Consider the following 21,475-nt stretch of genomic DNA (forward strand, 5'->3'; position numbering starts at 1 on the left):
AAAATTTCCCTAAAAGTGAAACAGGATGGGGAGAGGGATTAGAATGTGACAACCTCATCAAATGAGAACAAGTGATGTGTTCTTTCCAGAACGGGCTGTGTCATGGATTGTCTGTACAGCTGTTACACCCTTTAATTCCACGCCACTTGCTCCATAGTCCCATTCATAGAGAGGACAGATGAGAAAATAACTTTGATGCTGTCTACCCTTCCCCCCACCTCCCAAGGGTCATCTTCCTTAGTTTGTTCGACGCCCAATATGAGATTGTCCAAAAAATATTTTTCTACTCATTCACACAAAATAGGCCTTACTGAAAAGTTGTAATGATAGCCAGCACTTTCAATATTTAAGTAATAATAATCTTCCACTTGATCATTATGTATTGCTCACCTTTAACTTTTTACCCGGATACTGTAAAATGCACCTTATTTAAAAAAAAAAAACAGCTTGCTTTTTTTTTTTTTTTGGTTACTTTAGCTATGCTTTTCATGATAAGATGATGCTTAGAAATTCTTACAATACCTTATCCCACAACATTATTCATTCTACGGGAGGTATAATGCTTTAAAAGACAGTGGTATTTGTTCCTATACTATTCTGTTGCATTGTAGCGTTTTTTTGTTTTGTTTTGTTTTTAAAGCTGGATAACTTAAAAGTTAATTATTTCTACCGAAAGGCTTGAAGGTAAATTGATAGGAATAATAACAAAGGGTGCTTTCTTGCAACGTCCGTCTGCTATTGCATACGATCTGTTTGCAGTTGCTGTGGCTGGTATTGGCCGAAAGCAGCTGCTGCAGCTGCAGCTGTTCCAGGCGCTGCTGCGGTGATAGGTTGCTGGACCGCGTAGCCGTATCCCCCAGTGGTGACATATCCTGCAGCAGCTGGCGAAGCTGCATAGGGATACTGGTCATAGGCTGCCGCTGCTGCAGCGGCCGCCGCCGCCGAATACTGAGCATACGCAGCTCCCGTGTAGTCAAGGTATGGTGTGGTGGAAGTAGCAGCTGTAGGCTGGACGTGTGGAATAACCACCCCAGGTTGCACAAAAGCCTGCGGATATACGTAATGAGCAGGGATCCTGTTGAAAAACAGAAGATAAAGTTAGACCACTGGGAAACCTCACTCCCCCGGTTCAGAACTAAAAAACCAAACTCAAATTTAGTTGTTGTTATACGCATAGGGTTGCCACAATAACTAATTTCAGCGATCACCTAACAAGCTAAAAAGGAGACACACCGATGAAAATGGTTTGTTTTTTTTAAATAGTGTCACAGTGTTAATGCCAACTTAACAACACTGATCAGAATCGCTATAAAGGAACACAGCTAATTTTAAAATACTGATAATCTTAAAATGTACATTGGTTAAAAGAAAAATGAAAGAATCCTGGTTTGGGGCTGGAAGACGGGGTGCATAGCCACAGAGAAGTGACTAGTTTCCCCCCCCCCAAGAATTGTAATATACTGAGAGTTCATATGACTCTTTCCTTAGTATATATATTTTGGTAGCCTGCATGTTTAGTTCCATGGTCCAATACTGATGGTTTCCACCCGGCTTCTTACTTGTTTCATTGCATTACCCACATTATTCAAAAGTATTAGGGTAATAACTGTTTTGTATTGTGGCAATCCTACTTGAATTGCTATGCACACATTAATTCCTCTGCAACTTCAGTCATCCTTATTAAAAAAAAATAATAAATACATAAATAAAACACAGGCGACAAAAGGAGTTTAAATAGAAGTTCACAGGTGTGGTAAACACAGCAAGAATCACACTTGTCAAACGAACTATAGTGCAATTCACTCCGTCACAAAAGGCTATTGAGGGGAAAGCTACACAGATGCCATTAAAAATACATGACAGTGACCTCTCGGTAGATGTGGGTAGATGTGCATCACACTTCTGAAGAGGCCATGAAAGTCAAACCTGTTAAGACATATCAGGCCACGGAATCCTGTGCCAGTTCCCTTATTTCTATATAAGGCATAGCTTTGGAAGGAAATAGGGAGAGCTGGAGTGGAATTATGTTCAGGTAGATCTAGTGTTTAATAAAAAAAAAAAAAGGAGAAACATATTTTGAGGAACAACCTTGCTGTTATTACATACATACTTCTCCTTACTATTAAACATTACCTTTTTTTTTTGTACCATTAGAAGCACAAGCAGGGCATTGTTGATATTTGTAATAAATATCATAAATATATATAGATAACAATACTTCGGCTGTGCTTTCAACACCCAAAAGCTTCAGGTTTACTTACAAACGGCTTGGTAATGGAGACTGTGGTTATTACGCATTAGAAGGGTGAAGCTGAAAAGCAATGTTTTGCCTAAAAATCTCTAAATAAATCTGCATGGCTTAAAATAAGCTCTGCTTGTTGCTACAGCTAGACAAGTTGCTAATTCCCCATCTATATGTACATGGATTGATCCCTTGTATCTTATGTATCTAACCTATTACTCTCTTTGGAATAAACAGAATCTTCTCCAAGGTTTTAACTTGCAGCTAAAACTTTTATCAGGAAATCAAACTTTCCCTCCTGCATAATTCTGATAAAATCCAGGGAACACGCACGCGCGCGCGCACACACACACAGCTTCAGATGCAGAATGAAAGCTTTCAGCTTCTCATGCAATGTTGTAAGTTTCCTTTCCCTCTATTGCCCAGATTACGTCCGCTTGATCATCCTGTTATAACCAAATTAATACAGGTGCGTTGAAATGAAGAATATTTTCAATGTTCATACGATGTTGCCAAGCAAAAATTGTTTTTAGTTATATAGCATTACTGCATTGGAAAGTAATTTTTTGGACTTGAAATCCATACAGCTTTGCTTTGAAACTGATCACTGCCCCTTCAATGCCTACAATTCGATATTAAAGCTCTAACTAACAAAAATGTATCATTAGTTTCCTACTGTCCTGGGTGGGAAAACAGCGACACACATATATAAGAAGAGGTTATTGAACAGAATAATGATAGTCACTTAAGATTTTTTTAAAAAAAAATACAGCAAAACTGATTAATCTCTTATATTAAGGGTTCTGTAAAGAAATCTGTGGTATTAAAGTCAATAACAACTTTTGTTTTTATATGGTTTTAAATAGATATAAACCGTACATCAAGTAATTTGATCATAATGCTCATTTAAAAACAGATCAATTGCCAAGGATGATTTCTATCACATGCAGATCACTTTATTATATAGTTAAGTCATAGCTCTGTTCTGACAGAAGCATCATCATGGATTCTAAAGTTGTTTCCTTGTTAGATATCATGATGAATATATGTATTCAAGCTCTCGTAATTTGTTTCTATTAAGTCAAGAAACTAACAGGTGGGAGAATTATGAAACTTTACCCCTTTAGAACTCTGTAGCCTACAATGTGCATGCACTCTCTCCAGGCGCCCACTGTTATGCCATATCTCACATGATTGACAGCACAAGCTGCAGTGGGTCTATTTTTGATCATCTGTCATGCGACAAGAGCTTCCAGCTGAGTAAAATGGCTTTATAAGGCCAAAGTAAACGTCCATCTGTTGGAAACGCCAGCATGCAGAGATTGTCATGATACTAAAATGCTAGCTCCTTTTATGTTCTTCAAGGTCAAGAGGTTAAAGAGCAGCTTCTCATTAGGTTGTTGAGGCATCTTTGCACAATAGATTGAAAGATGTTCTTCTGAACTTACTTTTGGGAGAAATGCTGGTTTCCGCACTTTTTTTCCAGATTTTTTAAAGGTAATTTTCTTTGGTACATTAGAAATAGGCACTGAAACTAATCAATTTTCCTTCAAGATTACTATAAATACACACTAACATGCAAGTAACTCTATTGAACAGAGAGTTTTCTTACTTCTATCAAGCATAAATAAGATTTTTGATTTAGGTTGTATATATTGTGCTGGGTCCTCGTGGCATTACGTTGCATTTGATCTCCAACAAATACCCGAGGAGGCCTTAATTTATCTTTAGCTGTACTGGAATTAAAACAATATTTCCCCTCATAAAAAGCTTATCAGAGATACAGCTGCAGGCACTTCACTAACCAAGAGAATGTGGTGAACTCACTACGTATCAGTAACTGAAGCTGGCATGGGCAGGCCATTCTCCCTTCAGTCTTTGCATTCTGTCTTCTAGGGCCATTTTTTCCCCTAGGAAATAGGCTACCCCATTTTTTTTTCCCAAACCGGGGTCTCCCCGGACCAGAGTCCTGAATAACAGCTGACCGACAGTAGTGGTGGAACAGCTGCATGGTGGCAAGAGACAGCTCTCTTTCTGTTTCTTTTCCCACACCTGTTAGCTGTAGTTTAAATATGGGTTTCGTGTTCTTTGGAGCAGTTCTCAAACCATGTCTAGGAGTCTGGCAGCCCATTACAGGTTTAAGAAGTGTTCTGGAATGGCACTATTCTGTAAGAATGCTAAACTACTATGTTCAAAAGGAGTCTAGCAGACAATTTTCAGGCTCATTTTGAATTCACTTGTAGAGCAGAAAGGCAAAAACAGAGTTTTGATGGATTGCTAAAAATTATCTATCCAGCCATTGTCAGAACTTGCTGCCTCCCCAGGTTCTTTCCTATCCCAATGTATAATAAAGAGAATAACTGATGGGCACTTTCATACCTATGGGTGACGTGGTGGAATGGGTACTAGGAGGTGGGGGAAACAAAGCTGGAAGGACTTCCAACTCTTAACATAAACTCTGAACCATCAATATGGATAGAATCATTTTCCAGTTTAATGTCTATATCAGGATAAGCTCTGTCAGTGAGGACATCATATTTTATGCCAGCATATATATATATTTTGCTGGTTCAAGGACTAGTATGTCAGCTATAAAAAAAAACCTTAATGGGTCTCACTTTTGAGAAATCATGCATATTACAATATATTACTGTAAAATCTGGATTTATTCCTGTCAAAATAACTCACTTTTATGTGTGTGCTGAACTTATATATCTTATGCATTTTTATTCAGAATTCAACCCCTACTGATTTCAATGATTAATTATATTGATCTAAATATTTTTTGCGTGTATGAATACTATCACAAAGTTAATACTTTGGGCTAACTTACAACAGGCTAATACAAGTAATCTTCAACTTGCAAACTTTTGTTTAGTGATCAAAGTTACACCGGCACTGAAAAAAGTTACTTATGGCCATTTTTCACACCTATGACTGTTGCAGCATCCTGCCAGTCACATGTTCAAAATCCGGATGTTTAGAAATTGGTCCATATTTATCACAGTTGCCGTGTCCCGGGTTCATGTGATCACCTGTTGTGACCTTCTGACAAGCTAAGTTAATAGGATACCAGATTCACTTTACAACAGGGTTATTAATACAACAACTGCAGTGATTCATTTAACAACTGTAGCAAGAAAAGTCATAACATGGGGCAAAACCAGTGGTGGGTTTCAAAAATTTTTGGAACCTCTTCTGTAGGTGTGGCCTGTTTTCCGGGTCCACTGGTGGAACCTCTTCTAACGGGTTCGGTAGATTTGACGAACCGGTTCTACCGAATAGGTGCGAACTGGTAGGAACCCACCTCTGGGCAAAACTCACTATTTTGTTTAGCAATAAAAAATTGGGGTTCAGTTTTAAGTTGAGCACTACCTTTAAAGCATTTAGCATTTCCACAGAAACTGCAGTGGAATCAGACTATTTTAAGTGATAACAGATTTCCAGTAGAGTATAGACAGTCATGTATAAAAGCAGTAACATCACAGTAAGCTAAGATTTATTATGATAAGAATGACCTAGCCCCTTTCCAGAATTTTGGATTTTGCCTTTTGAATTTGACAGGGCATAAGGAAAATTTTGGAAACATTTACTTCTAGTATTCTTTTAATTAATTGCTACTCATTTCACGATATAAACCTAATTAAAAATAAGTTTGGTACTTTATTTTTACTTTTGAATGTATTATTTGCAGAAGAATTGGATGAAGGTTCCAACCTGTTTTCAAATGAGTCAAATTTAATTAACCCAATTAAGCATCAAATAACTGAATTTCATTGACTTGGAGCCTGCTTGAATGCCCAATTCTGTAAGTTGCACTGGGAGATTATGAAGTCCACAGCGTTTCAAAGTTAGAGATGATTACCTCTAATTTTATTATTTGATTTTGGTGATAGTTAACAAGATGTTTCTGTTTGCTATGTGCTACCGAGAATCTTTCAATGTGGGCAACATATAAATAATGTAAAATAAATAATAAAGTCTACCAGCAAGCACATAATCTGACTCATTCAGTGAATAAATCTGAGTCATTCTAACTGTGTTTTCCTCCAAATAAACCTGTCTTGATTCTAGCAATGTGTGAGACACAAAAAGCAGAGCAGGAATCTCCCTGGCACTCTTATAGACAATACTCATGCCAGTCAACACCCCTTCCCTGCTTTGCCCATATATGAAAAGGAACCTGTGTCAATATTTGAAGCTCAACAAAGCAGAAAGCCTTATCAAATCTGTTGAACTCAATCACCTATTCACAATCATGCCACTGTCCTGCTTTAGATTTAACAGCCACTGAAAAACTAGCAAGGCTGCAGGGGTAGCCCCCAAATTGTTGCTTCAGTTTTATCTCTGTTGCTCTGGTTTGTTTCCTATCCCTTCAGGGCTGGCAGGAAGTTATTTTGGGAAACAAAGAACACCGGGGGAGAATTACACTTCTCCCATCCTGCTTTCAGCAGTTCTGATTCCATTCAGGGTACAGGATGTCTGCATTTAGGTTTTTTTTTTGTTTTTACAAAAATGTAATCTATCATCTATCTATCTATCTATCTATCTATCTATCTATCTATCTATCTATCTATCTATCTATCTATCCATCCATCCATCCATCCATCCATCCATCCATCTATCTATCTATCGTTGAGCAACCTCTGGAAAGGTAACCAGGATAATTACTGGTGATGGAAGAAAAAAAATGCAAACTGTTTATATATCATCATTGGCTATATAATCTGAGGTGACCACAGTGGATAATTTTCTTATTGCTTGTAAACACCGTTTAGTGGTTATTGAGTTAATGCAGCCAACTTGGGTACTTGACAGACCACCTACTGCCAATCACCTCCACACGACCTATTAGATCTCATCGATTAGGCCTCCTCCGAGTTCCATCCGCTGGTCAATGACGACTGGCAACCACGCGGAGGAGAGCCTTCTCGGTGGTAGCTCCAACCCAATGGAACGATCTCCCCGTGGAGATTCGTACCCTCACCACCCTCCAGACCTTCCGCACAGCCCTCAGAATCTGGCTATCCCGTCAGGCCTGGGGCTAAAGATTGTAACCCGCACGAATGGGTTGAATGTTGTGTTTTAACCATGTATTGTTTTATATGTAAAAGTCTGTTTTCCCCCCTTCCTTTGGATTGTGAGCTGCCCTGAGTCCCCCCAGGGAAAAGGGCGGCATATAAATAAACCTCTAAACCTCTAAACTTCTCACCGGCTCAAGGTTGACTCAGCCTTCCATATGAGCCATATGCTGACTCTGTAAACCACTTAGAGAGGACTGTAAAAGCACTAGGAAGCGGTATATAAGTCTAAGTGCTATTGCTACTTCCATGAAGTTAATGTTAACACAGATTCATATAGTTTAAAGTATTATTTTTATCACAAGGTACCATGTACTTCTGTAACATCCAAATGTAGGCATTAAATGAAGAAATCAGAAAGATAAAAGAAAACCACTGGATTTAAAAAAAATCATCTTGAATTTTAAAAATATTTCAGTCCCTAGTAAAGTTATTTTAAAAAAATCAGCTTAAGACTCAGGTAAAGGATATATTATTTTCCAAAATAAAGTAACCCTAAATTACAGTAGCTAAACTTTATTACCATTTTTTATTATTAACATCTCCGCGAACACCCAGAAGGGATGAGGGAGGCTGTTTGAACAGCTCATATTATATTCAAGTAAATCCAACAAGCCATCATGTGGAGCAATTACAATTTTGCACATATATTCCAAGAAATAATAAATTCTGAGCAAATAAAGTTTTATATATTTAAAAGTTCCTAGACTAAAATAGGATTATTTTTTAGTGATGAAACAGCAAGATAAAACTGAATAAATAAAGATTTTATGAATATATGGCTAGCATCAACTGTTATGACAAGAACAATGGACTGGAGAACATATATGCAAAATAGGGCTACTATATCCATCTGGAGTCATCTTGGTGACGATTAGGTGATAACAAAGAGTTTGGGGTTTTTATATTTCTTTGCTGTCATCTGGATATTTGCAACCCAGATCCTTCATCTTATCAGAAAAAAGGTATTGTACCAAGATCCATCATTATCTCTGCATACTAGAATACCACATAGACAGCAGATGTTTTGAAATTTATCTTAAAAACAGTCTCTGAACTACTCATTATATCATAAAATCTTTATTGAGGTTTACCCTATCCTACAAATTTTTATAATATTGTTTTTCTTTATTATTATACTGTAATGCTTGCAATCTGACAGTTATTTTGGAGCACAGCAACATTAGTTGGTATGCAAAAAAAATCCTGAGGCCACATATCGCCATGCCATTCAGTTCAATGGTTCTGGAAATATGAAATCATATATTCTATAGCTGGAACTATTTCATTCTCTTTACTCGATGAACACACAATATTCAAGAATGCTGACTTTGACACCACTATTTATGCCACTAAATCAATGTAAGCATCTATAACATTTGCCTAATGTAGATGAACTGTAGAAAAGTGAACAAATGGACAAAACAGAAGATCTTGCCTTATCTTACATAAGTTGATGGGCTGCAACTTAGCTAAAATATCACTTTGAGATATTTGAAGTATTTATTTACTTACTTATTTACTAAGGAGCAATTTCTATTAAATTTAGAGGACTTAACTTTTGATACGGAAGTATGCAACTGTGTTACTTAAAGTAGTTTCTTTGACTAAGTAGTTTTTGGCTTTCAATCTCCATGGCTGCATGCCAAACTATATTTGTTGAATTTGCCTCTTTTACAAAACACCAGCCTTTTGCATATGGTTATCCTTCTCAATAGACTGGCTTAGCGCCAAACCACGTTTCAGGGAAGAGAAATCAACCTTTCCTCCCATACTATGATCCCAGCATGAATGGTCTTCCTGAAGCTGCAATTTCACAAAATAGCAAGTGTCAGGAGAACCAATGTGGGAGAAAAAAAAATCCTCTTTTTTTGCACACTTCAATCCTGGTTGGGGGGGGAGGGGCTTCTCTAGTTGTAAAGAGAAGATAAAGGATCTTGTGACAACTGTCAGGATGATAGAAAATAATTTTCCTCTCACTCTATTTAAATAAAATTAGTTGCTTTGGTGAATTGTACTGTATAAATATTTGATTTAGAACAGTGACACCTCTTAAGGAAATAGGTAGGTGTTTATTTTGGTGAATAGCTAAAACATGTTTTGTATTTAAGAGAAACGAAAAAGCCAATTTAAGACATGGTTACACTATGAAGTTTTTAAAATATCACAGGTTTTTTGGGGGGAAAACCCTTGTGGTTTTTTTGTATGGTTGCTTATTGGTATTCAAGAAGAAAAATGGGCTTAAGATTTAGAATAAGAGTTTGTATGATTATAAATCTATTTAGCTTGGTATCTTGAAGCCTTTATCTTGCTTATCCACTCCAGGGGTGGGGTTCTCGCCCTGTTCCAACCGGTTCGGTTGGAACGGGGCCGGCGGCGTCCTCGTGCACGCGCGCGGTGCACGCATGCGTACTAGCATCTGCGTGACGCTCCAGCTGCTCCTGGAGGATCGCGCAGGCGCTGTATGCGTCCTGCGCATGTGTGGAAGCGCAGAACTCGTCAAAACCGGGTAAGGACCGCGGGCGGGCGGGCGGACCCTTCGCCGTTCCCGGAAGTTACTTACTTCCAGGTTCGCCGACCAACCGGTTCGCAGGGACCGCCGCGAACCGGTTGAAACCCACCCCTGATCCACTCCCTTGTTCTTCCTATATAGGCAGTTAGCTTTTCTGTTAATGGCAGACAGATTTAACATTTCTACATCTTTGCTTCCCCTAAGTTGACAAATAGTTGGGGAAATTAAAGCATTTTATAAAATATCAAGAAAATTACATATAATCACAGGCAATGAACTGGATCCAGTGTTGCATCAAGTGAAACTCCAAAAACTATGATCAATGGATGAAAGGCCAGCAAATATCACCTTTCCCAACAGTCTCTGGTGTTCCACTCCCCAAACCTGCAAATATGTCAATTTATCTGGGGACACCAAATTGGTGAAAATCGCTATCTGAAAAGGCACAACATTTTGCACTTCTCTCTCTCCTTTTTCCATTATAGCCCAAGCCCCTATCATGAGAATTCCTCTGTAGGGCATCAACTTACAGGTTGGAGTTACACGTCACACCAAATCATAATGTCGTTCATTATAAATAAACTCAGCAATTATAGTTTGTAAACCATGTTTTATGATTGTGACTAAAAAGTGGTTGGGTAGTTTATAGCTCAGCGCCTTGTGCAAACACAGTAACATGTAAATCTGGATGTTGTCTTTTTCAGTCTTCAGCTGGCTAAATACAATTATTGCTGCTAGTATTTCATGGTAGCAAGTTATAGTATTTCAAAACTGTTCTCCAGTTTCACCATGAGTTTTACTTAGCAAGGATTAGCAAGGAGAAAAGAGCGCAGAGAGAGTTCAAGCAGATTCCTTTTCTAGTTTCATCGTTGAATTAAAAAAAAAACCATAAGCTCTATTAAAAGTAGCACATGTTTAAAGAATACTGCAAGTTAAAGCTGATGAAAACAAAATCATTAATGGGAAAGTGCAAGTGGATGCGTATTGTTAATAACACAAAAGCTCCACATCCTTCCCAAAGTACAAAAAATAAAGTAACATGCAAGCAATGTTGAGCTTTCTTTTTTTTTAAAAAAAGAAAATAAAACGGTATCACACAAATTTAGCAATCACTACAAAATATGGTTAAAAAGAAGATAAATAAGTCGCAGGCTACAGCTTGAAAGCAAGAGGGGGGGAAAGAGGATTTGTTTTTTTTTTGTGCTCCCCTTCGCAAAGTCAACACTCCTCAACAAAAAAACCAAAATGGAAAAGCCACCAAAAACTTTCACTACAGCTCTTTCAATTAAACAAAAGCACACAGTTTAGCTATCAACACCACTTCATTACTGTAATCAATAAATAAATAAATAAAAAAACCACACTGATATCTATGGACTATAGAAAGAAAACATACATGCATCGTTAATCACCATTTTAGCTTGTTTGTGTGTGTTTTGAGTCTACTGGTTACAGAGTTTAATTCCAAACAGAACTATTCCACCTCATATCCTTCTCATCAGTTATCTTAACTGTAAACGATCCCTGTCAGATTAGAAAGAGATAAATAACATTGAGTTTAGCTTAAGAAAGAAAAATATATTGTTGGGGGGTACACTGGAGTGTTGATTACAGGCAGACCTGGTTTCCCCACATTAACTTATCAGCACAGGACTGCTTCACAGTGCAAGGTGCTGGGCACCCATCCCCCCCAGCTTTAACGCTTATTGGAAAACCATTAAGGAAGCGAGGGCATTTTAAATCTGCATATTTGGGAAAAAAAAGTAATAATTTTATTGCCAGAAGTCACATTACAGGACATTAACAAGTATACACTATTTGTTTCCCACAGCTAAAAAACCACAACAACAGGTTTAGAGACGACTTACCCAAAGGGTCTCTGGATTAAGGCTGGATGGAGCTGTTGAACCCCAAAGGCAAAACCTAACAACAAAACAAAGCACATTCTGTATACTGATACTCCTTCTGTTGCATTGTGTTGGCAATCTTTTACCTCTCTATGGAGAATTAAAGTCTATGAAATTAAATGGGACTTCCACATCAATAACCAAAGCGTTGCAGATTTATACTCTTAATAAATACTATCCTGGGATTGTTCTTAAAGAAAAGCAGGTAAAATGTCACTTACCTTTCATGAAAATGTTTTATACATGAATGCATTTTGTTTCATTTAATTAATAAATAATCCTGGTTTTCGAGGCACAGAGGCCAGACAATAATTATGTTATTTAGCTGCTTCCAATATTAAAAATACATGATTGAACATGACCCAAAAATTATTAATATGGCTGGTATATACCACAGAGTGTAAAATAGTAACAAGACTCTTGCATAAAGGATCCTTAGTGTTCTCTGAACGTGGTTGCTTTCTTGCAGATGTTTCTTGTAACTCTTGAGTTACAAATATTCTCCTTTACTGAGTCTTTGCATAGTTTGAAAATTATTTGTAAGAACAACTTTCCAGCTTGTGCAAGTAGATCCTCACTTTTATTTGCTGCTTAGAGTCGCCTCGAACCACAAGGTGGGCAGCAAATAAATGGGTAGCAATAATTCACTGAAACTCAAACCTTTTTTCATGTGTGAAATAAAGCCTGTAATTTTAACTAGTCAGCTTATTAAAGTTAATACACTCTTACAACAACAGCAGTCATTTTTGGGGGGAAGCCCACATACATAAAAAATAAGAGTCCCTGCGGATTTTACTCCTACACATTGCCGACTATAGGGGGTGTGTGTACTCATTTCAAGGTCATTGAGCCAGTGGTGTCTGAAGACATTTCCATAGTCATGTGGCCAGCATGACGTTATGGAATGCTGTTACCTTCCCACTGAAGGGGTACCTATTTATCTACTCACAGTTGCATGTATTCGAAGTGCTAAGTTGGAAGAAGCTAAGGTAAGGATGGGAGCTCACCCTATCCTGTGGTGCTGGGCTCTCAAACCTAGGCTGCCAGTGTTCTAACCGACAAGCTCAGCATGAGTCAACCACACCGAATCCCGCCCCATATTTAAAAAACGGGGGGAAATCAGGCTGCTTTACCAAATAGCAGAAAGGTACTGCGCTGCTTCTGAATCATTTTTGAAGCATTCACAGCCTTAATAGTAATCTTTCCTTTCAGCAATATTAATAATATTATACCTCAAGATAAAAGACTTGTTATTTCTCATAGATCATTACATTTTGGGGCAGACATAATGTTCACAGTCTCCTAAACTTGGTCTTTGTATTTGATTATTTTTGTATGGATGTTTTTGTATAAGTTTATGCTACCCTTTTTAGGAATTGCTTTAAATATGATAAAGGGAATAAGTTAACAATTTTGTCAGATGGCTGGCAGCCCTGGGAACTCTTGCCTACCTTCCCCAAAACTTTTCTTTCAAAACATTTCTACTGAAATTTCATGAGCCTGCAGCAGCCAAGTGTGAAATCTCACAAGATCATCTGCTGGAATGCAGAATTTTTGGGGTGCATTGATGCTATTTTGGGCTGTTGTGCATGACTCTTGTGTAATTGGGAGTTGCACTGGTATGATCTATGTTGTCTTTTTCTAACTAAAGGAAGTTTTGCAAAATAACTGATTGAGCCTGAATTATATTATGTGTTAATCTGGTTACTTGTTGACTGTGAAGAGGCAATGCCATATCATAGTTAAAACCAATGATGGAAGGACAAGATAAAAAAGGGATATTCATGTTCCCAATCTCTTAGTTGAGGCTGGAAGATTGGGAACCTTTATCTGTACCAAATTGGTTTGATCCTAGTTTGTTTTAATAAACCATTAACTAAACCAGAAGTAAAAAACATTTTTCCAAGCTAATGCTATATTTGAATGGCCCAGACCTGTGTTAATAGGATAAAAAGCAAATTTAAATTAATGTCATTTGCATTTATTTAACTGTAATATACTACAGTTTATTATTCCCTCAATTTAGGCAATTTTGTTTCATAAAAATTACTTGGTAATTCACCATGCCAAATCATACTTTGCAGAAACCATGGCTTGCAAATGTGTATCAAATGAATGGGTTCTAATTCTGTTTTAGCAATTCATGGAATCAATTACTCCAGATTGAGAACTGTGGTATAGAATGAGCAACATACTAGCAAAAAAATGAACAAGGGGTTGAATTAAAGTCTGAACTGAATCAATGCTAAAAGCTGATACACATACAATACTATATATTCCCATAATAGTTGAAGGCATTTCTTAGTTTAGAACTTAAATATAAAGACAAAATAAGGGACTATTTTTAGCTTTCATGTAGTTTTAGTATTCATAATAAAAGTCTTTAATTTTGCATTTTTGTTTTATTTATTCATTAAATTTGCATGAAGCCCATTTCACTGTCAAGCAATTTTGGATTACTTATAGCATAAAAAAGCAAAAATAGAAAATATTAAAACATTATATATATATTACTTATAGCATAAAAAAGCAAAAATAGAAAATATTAAAACATTATATATATATATATATATATATATATATATATATATATATATATATATATATATATATATAAAATATATTGCCAATTACCTCCACTAGACCCATTAGATCCCACAGATTAGGCCTCCTCCGAATTCCATCCGCCGGCCAGTGTCGACTGGCGACTACCCGGAGGAGAGCCTTCTCTGTGGCTGCTCCGACCCTCTGGAACGAACTCCCCGTGGAGATTCGAACCCTCACCACCCTCCAGGCCTTCCGCAAAGCCCTTAAAACCTGGCTGTTCCGACAGGCCTGGGGCTAAAGAGCTGTTGCCCCCGTCTCGAATGGTATGACTGTCGTGTGTTTTTAAATTATGCATTGTTATGTGTCGTTTTTAATTTTTTGTCTGTATCCCCCTTCCCTGGTTTGAGTTGTGAGCCGCCCTGAGTCCCCTTCGGGAGAGAAGGGCGGCATATAAATATAATAAATATAATAAACAAACAATTAAAATTAACAGAAATGAGGTAAGTTAGAAAGCAGAAGGCAACAGGGTGGCCATCTTGTGAACGCATTCATCCTATGTGATTTCTAGACAATTCCGTAATATTTTTATAGTGAATAACTATAACCAAAAGGATTAATCGATGCAAAATTATTAAACCTGTAATTTTCTACGTAAGTGGGGATGACTTTGTGCTTTCAGTAGGAGATGTCTCCAATAAGAGGCTTAATGAGTTAAAGCAGGGGTCAGCAACTTGTGGCTCTTTCATCCCTCTGCTGTGGCTCCCTGTGGCCGGTCAATTCCACAATTGATAGGACTTTCAGTTAGGACACATAGAGGAAAAAGGACGCCGTGCTAAGAGGAGACTCTATGGTGGGTGTAAATAAGTGTTTAAGGTTGCGACCCCTGGTTTAAAGAGAACATACATGTGCCTTTATTAAAAAGTCTATACCCTCTGAATTTTAGTGATAATTTGTTCATTTTCCTGACAGATCCCTAAACTCCACTATTTAATTTCAAATCGTTTATCTTGAGTTTAAACGTATAAATGTGGGGTAGAGGTTGACCATGGTTATTCCTAGTTACCTCAATGATGAACAGAAAACATGTTGATCTTGTTTGGAGGCTGATTTTAGTAATGAAAAAAAAACCTTCCATAAATAAGTTGGCTGGGAAAAAAAGAGCATAGTATTTCAGGAATACAACGTTGATAAAAAAAGAAATATCAAATAATAAGCAACTAAAATAACTCAGGAAGTTAGCCTTGGCAACACAGAAATGACACACACCAATGATGTCTGTTGCTCCACAAATTAATATAAACTTATGAATCAAAAATCATTGCAATTAGGCAAATTATTGATTTTTACATAATTTAGTTGGTTTCTGAAGTGCCTACGAGACATTACGGTGTTATATATGGTGCCAGAACATGTTGCTGACTATTATTGTAAATACAAAATAAAAATCTGGAAGCTATTCCAAGTTTCATTTTGAAGCATTTTGCTTTTGATGATTCTTAGAAATCAAAAGTTGACTACTGATGCTGGCAAATATTGTACTAGGAATATTAAATTTGATATTAAAAGAAAATTTATATTCTGAGTGACATAAAACAAAATGATTCTCCATTTAATTAGAATCTCTGATCAATTAAATAATTAGTCCCATTAATAAATTAGACTCTTCAATTAAAGGAGGACATCACATGTAGCTGACTCACCAAAAAGGAAGAATGTTGAATATTTGAAAGAACTGCTATATACATTAATCTCTCCCTGTAATATATAGAGGGAGACCATAATCGTTTGTACATTATTTTTAGAGCAGGTACATATACCTTGGGAAGAAGTAACTTATCCCCCTTTCATCTTCTGCTCCAAATGTCTTATGTCAGCTCTAGGAAGCTCTGGCCCACATTCTGCAAATCACATGACATTATGACTCTTGGACATAATTCTTACATTTGAACCAGTAATACCTATTGCGTTGACACAAAGTATCCTTAACATGAATTGGCCATAATTAAAATCACAGAATCGGGTGACGATAAAATGCTTCAGGACTATGTTCTTCGAGAACTTTTGGCTGTTCATTTGCCAAACCACTCATTCTAAAATTAGAAGGTAATAATCACAGCGATTACCTGGCTGCATAATTCTTGGTTTTGCTCCCAGGTAGGCAAGATTCACGTTAGCTTTTCTGCCATCAATGATTGGATTAGGATCTTTGCAGGCCCTTTCGGCAGCAGCTCGATCAGCCATGGTTACCTTGATAATAAACAGCAAAGGGTATCAAAAAAACGGTGACCCTCAAAACAACCTTCCAGATATTGTAAAACAATAGTCTTTCTGGTGGACTCTTTCAGATTAGAATGGTCAGGGATTCCCTTTTTGTTTTGTTCTGGTTTTGTTTCGGTATTTTTGCTTTATAGTTGGTTGTACTCTTTTATATATTGGCTGTTTAGTTGTAAGTTGCCCGCAGGTGTTTGGGTGGCCTATTAAATAAACAAACAAATAAACTCCCGGCATCCAGATGAAAATACAACTAGGCAGTATTTTTCAGTGTCAGAATTTTGGAGTCTCTCTCTCTCTCTCTCTGTCTCTCACTCTCTCTCTGTCTCTCTCTGTCTCTGTCTCACTGTCTCTCTCGCTGTCTCTCTCTCTCTCTGTGTCTCACTCTCTCTCTGTCTCTCTCTCTGTCTCTCTCTCTCTCTCTCTCTCTCTCTCTGTCTCTCTGTGTCTCTGTCTCTGTCTTTCTTTCTCTCTCTCTCTCTGTCTCTCACTCTCTCTCTCTCTCTCTCTCTGTAATTAATACAATAAACACTTTTTAAAAACCCAGTTCTATTCGAAGCATTCTGTTTCCCGAAACAGAGGCACAGAAAGTTTGCAGTGACACAGTAGCATGTGCCAGCGTAGATAAAAATATGAACATGTCCCTATCAGTCTGCAGCCAGCTGGCTTCATCCAATGCCAAAACTTTATTAGCAAGTTTTCTTATACAGGCATGAAGCAAAATATCCATAGCACGCAGCAGGCACAGCAAACTCTTCAAAGAAGAAAGTATGCCCACCCCCCCACCCTCTAAATATCCCAGCAACATTGTAGTCGGTCTGTATTCATTGTGGGACACCCCCCCCCCCTACATAGGTTGTTTTTCCAGTGCCTTCTTTACACGTTGCTTAAGTTTGGAGGAAATTTACCGTTGGTAACTTTGCCTTCTGTACCTTTCAACCGAATAATCACAATTTTTTCAAGTCCCCTTTTGGAGGGGGGAAGAGAGACCGAGGCTGCGGGATTACTGTCCTCTCCACTCCCTGTCTCTGTCTTCCCTCCCGCCCTTGTTCAGCGATCACCCCCACCATCCCATTTACCCCATCCACCCCCGGCGGTCCCTTCTAACTTACAAATCCGTATCCCCGGGATTTGCCCGTCTGCCGGTCGGTGATGACCACGGCTTCTTCGATGTCGCCGAAGACCTCGAAATACTTCCGGAGGCTGGAGTCCGTGGTATGGTAGGGCAGACCCCCGACGAAGATCTTGGTATACGTGGTGTCCTTCTGCGTCGTGTGCATCTTTTCCCCCCGAGAGAGAGAGAGAGAGAGAGACGGAGGGAGAGAGGGGGGAGCGAGAGAGAGAGAATCTCTCCCCGGCTACAAGACCAGCAACAAAAGGAAGGAAAAGAAAGTCAGGGGGAGAGAGAAGGGAGGGGAGGGGAAAGCCTCTTTCCTCCGGCTGCTAAAGGCGCCAACTGCCCGCTTCCAAGCAACTTCTCTCTCACCGTCCAGAGTCCGCTTTGCCCAGCCGCGCAGCAGCAAGTCCCTTTCGCCGAACAGGAAACCTGCCTTTCTCCCGCGCCGAGCGGCTCTGAGGGCAAACCGGGAAGCCTCGTCGGACGATGCCCTTGAGGTAGACGGTGCGGGGGGCCGAGGAAAGTGCCGGGAAGTCTTCCGCCGGCGGAGGCTCTCTGGCCAAATGTCACACGCGCGCGTCAGCTCCCCGTTCCGCTGCCGCCCCTCTCCAGCACGCCGCTCCCGCTTCCCCGCCCCGCTCGGAGGGGGCGGGTAAGCCAAGGCGGAGTCCCCTCCGGTTATTGGTCCCTTCTGTGGGAGAGAAGCCGGCAGGGTTATAAAAACCCCGGGTTGCGGGGACTTGGGGGGGAAAAAGAGAGCGAGAGAGAGCGAGGAAGCGGCCGGACGGCCTGGCCACCTGCGCGCTGAGCGGCGCCCTGGGGGGAGGAAAAGCGCGCGCCTCACGGGTCGTTCCCGTCGCTTGGCTGAGGGCGCTGCCAAACGGGAGCTCTGCCTCGCCTTCTCTCCGCCTTCCCTGTGAAAGCTCACGCGGCGTAGCCTTCTTTGGGCGTCCGTGGCGGAGTCCTCAGCCCCCCCCCCCTACCTCCCCGCGCCCCGCTTCGCTTAAGAGCGAGCGTCGAAAGGCGCATGGCGGGGCGCAGAAGTTCGACCTCGGGCAGCCCTGAGGAGGAGGAGGAGGAGAAGGAGGCGGGGATTACGCCGTCTGCTGCCGTGCCTAGGGCCACCCTTCTCCTATCTGGTGCCCAACAGGCGCGCTGGGCTCCCAATTTCCCCGTTGGTTGGTTGCCTGGCTCAGCGTTGGCCGGCAACTCTCTTCCAACGGGGCCTACGAATTCTTCAGCCTTAGCCGACAGAGAGAAGCCGAGCTGCCCTTCTCGGGGCGCTCCTTGGAGTGTGAGTGGGCAGAGATGGCAATTTGGGTAAAGAGCCTTAGTTCTCCTACTATCCTGCCCACCCTCTCTCTCCCAGGGAAGGAGAGCGGGGAAGGCTGTGCAGCCCCCTCCCTTGGTTGAGTTGTGAGCCGCCCTGAGTCCCCTTGGGGGGTGGGGAAGGGCGGCATATAAATAAAATAAACATTCAACATTCAAACATTCAGTCAACGCAACGACGCAATGGCTAAGGAGCAGCAGGCAGAATCGGTGGCAGCTTTCCCCACCCGCGTCCTAATCTTAAGGAGACGCTTCTTGCCCTTTCCTATCCCCCCCCCCACCTGTCAAAGAGGAAAGGGAAATGGACACATCCAGCAAGTGAAAAAGTGAGGCAACCTGCAATGGCCTTTCCCATCAGTTTCAGCCCTTGTCCAAGCCCATTGGATGAGCTAAAGACAGAGAAGGAAGAGGAAGCCCGTTTCTCTTAATGTCTATGGCAGTGTTTCTCAACGTTGGCAACTTGAAGATGTCTGGACTTCAACTCCCAGAATTCCCCAGCCAGCATTCGCATCTTCACGTTGCCAACGTTGAGAAACACTGGTCTATGGAGATTCTCAGCCATCCAGGTCATGCTTGTTCCAAAAATGCTGCTTCAAGAGGCAACTGGGCTTTCTGGCTTTTCTTTGAAGACATCTCACGTTTCCTCCAAGAAGGCTGAAGAGCATTCGCTGGCTGGGGAATTCTGGGAGTTGAAGTCCAGACATCTTCAAGTTGCCAAGGTTGAGAAACACTGGTCTATGGAGATTCTCAGCCATCCAGGTCATGCTTGTTACAAAAATGCTGCTTCAAGAGGCAACAGGACTTTCTGGCTTTTCTTTGAAGACAACTCGCTTTTCATCCAAGAAGACTGAAGAGGCTTCTTGGATGAGAAGCAAGATGCTTTGCCTCTTGGAGAAGCACCTTCGGGACTCATTTCTCTTACCTGCCCCAACTCATTCTGTGATCCTGGCAGTGCAGAGAACTCAGCATAGCTCCCAAACTGTAGGCCAGCTTTCTGGAAAACACTGCAGATCATGCTGTGCTCCAGGCATGATATGATCCAGACCCAACCAGCCCTTTGAAAAGCAACCCATGTAAGATGCATTTCAGTAGTGAAGCACAATGTGTAAAAGTAAGCAGGAGTTTTCCCAGAAGAGATACACAAGAAGGGCTAACAACCACTGGAATATCTAAAGTAGATGGGTGGACTTTTTTCAGAACAAGCTCTTGATATAAGTGGGACATCAGGGACCTAAATTAAAAAGCGGACAAGGACAAAATATTTATTAAAAGTTTAATTAAAAATCATATAAGCACAATTAATATGAGTTATTCCCGTACCTTTTCCTTTGTCACAAAGAAAAGTCACAATCCACAGCAATTTTAAAACATATTAGGTAGGCCACACTCAAAAGTTTTGGGATTTGCATGCAAGCTTCGGTTCCACCACAAAACCGCGGTAGACAAAAGCGCGGTCGATGAAAGTGTGTATGTGACGTCATCATAGCGCGGCGAAAAAGATCGAAAAATGTAAAAATAAAGCGAAAACCTTACCCTAACCCCCCCAAACCTAACCCTAAACCTAACCCTTAACCTAACCCTAAACCTAACCCTAAACCTAACCCTTAACCTAACGAAAAACCTAACGCTAACCCTTAACCTAACGCTAAACGTAACGCTAACGCTCTAAACCTAACCCTAACCCTTAACCTAACGCTAAACGTAACGCTAACGCTCTAAACCTAACCCTAACCCTTAACCTAACCCTAACCCTAAACCTAACCCTTACCTTTATGTGAATCGGCTTGCTGTAATTTTATTTTTATTTCAATTTTTCGATCTTTTTCGTCGCGCTGTGATGACGTCACATACGCGCTTTCGTCGACCACGCTTTTGTGGACCGCGGTTTTGACGGGTCACGCAAGCTTCAACCAGCAGATTGTCTAAACACATCTCTGTATCAAGGAATTGCCTGCCTCTCTGATGCCGAACCAGATGGTTGAGGGGAAATGCTGCTCTATTCAGCAGAATCAACATCCCAGATCAGATATTTATTTATCCACAGTGACTACATTTCATTGTTTTTCATTCATCACCATTTTCACTTAATACCTAGCCAGTGTTTAAAATGAGAGCTTGTTGCAAAATAATTATTTCTCTGGGAATGTCATCCAGAAAGGAAAAGACACACATGTGCAATTCGCCCTCCAGCCTGACACCATTCATAGTTGAGTTAGTAATAAATGGTTGAGTTAGTGATAAATGGTTGGAAATGTATTGATTTCTGTGATGGTTTTAATATAAAACTTAGTAGCTTCTATCCGCTTGGGCAAAATTGGGGGTTGCTATTGGGAATTCTTGATCCAGCAGTTATGGATGAATTCCCCAAGACTCAAAATCCATAGGAACTCACTCACTTTAACAAGAACGTTCAAAATGTCAAGTGTAGCTTTTGTGCCAAAATAGGTCCTTGAGTGCCAGCTGAAAAGA

At 40.1% G+C, this 21,475-nt stretch overlaps 1 protein-coding gene and 1 long non-coding RNA gene across 2 annotated transcripts in view; one reads left to right on the forward strand and one right to left on the reverse strand.

Moving 5' to 3' along the window:
- The window catches only part of LOC116512313, a 30,801-nt gene extending 16,620 nt beyond the window's left edge, over window positions 1-14,181 (forward strand). Inside the window, exon 3 of the long non-coding RNA XR_004255872.1 lies at window positions 11,667-14,181. This is a non-coding gene — a long non-coding RNA (uncharacterized LOC116512313). The remainder of the gene's footprint in view (window positions 1-11,666) is intronic.
- On the reverse strand, window positions 649-18,726 carry RBM24 (RNA binding motif protein 24). Its single transcript, XM_032222744.1, has 5 exons — window positions 18,047-18,726; window positions 17,673-17,918; window positions 16,413-16,536; window positions 11,704-11,758; window positions 649-1,075 (listed from the first exon to the last, which is right to left on the reverse strand). The coding sequence occupies exons 2-5, from the start codon at window positions 17,838-17,840 to the stop codon at window positions 736-738; spliced, it is 687 nt and encodes a 228-aa protein (XP_032078635.1). The 5' UTR covers window positions 17,841-17,918; window positions 18,047-18,726; the 3' UTR covers window positions 649-735.
- Between the last annotated feature and the right edge of the window lie 2,749 nt (window positions 18,727-21,475).

Source organism: Thamnophis elegans, chromosome 8 (genome assembly GCF_009769535.1).
Source record: "Thamnophis elegans isolate rThaEle1 chromosome 8, rThaEle1.pri, whole genome shotgun sequence".
Lineage (NCBI taxonomy): Eukaryota > Metazoa > Chordata > Lepidosauria > Squamata > Colubridae > Thamnophis > Thamnophis elegans.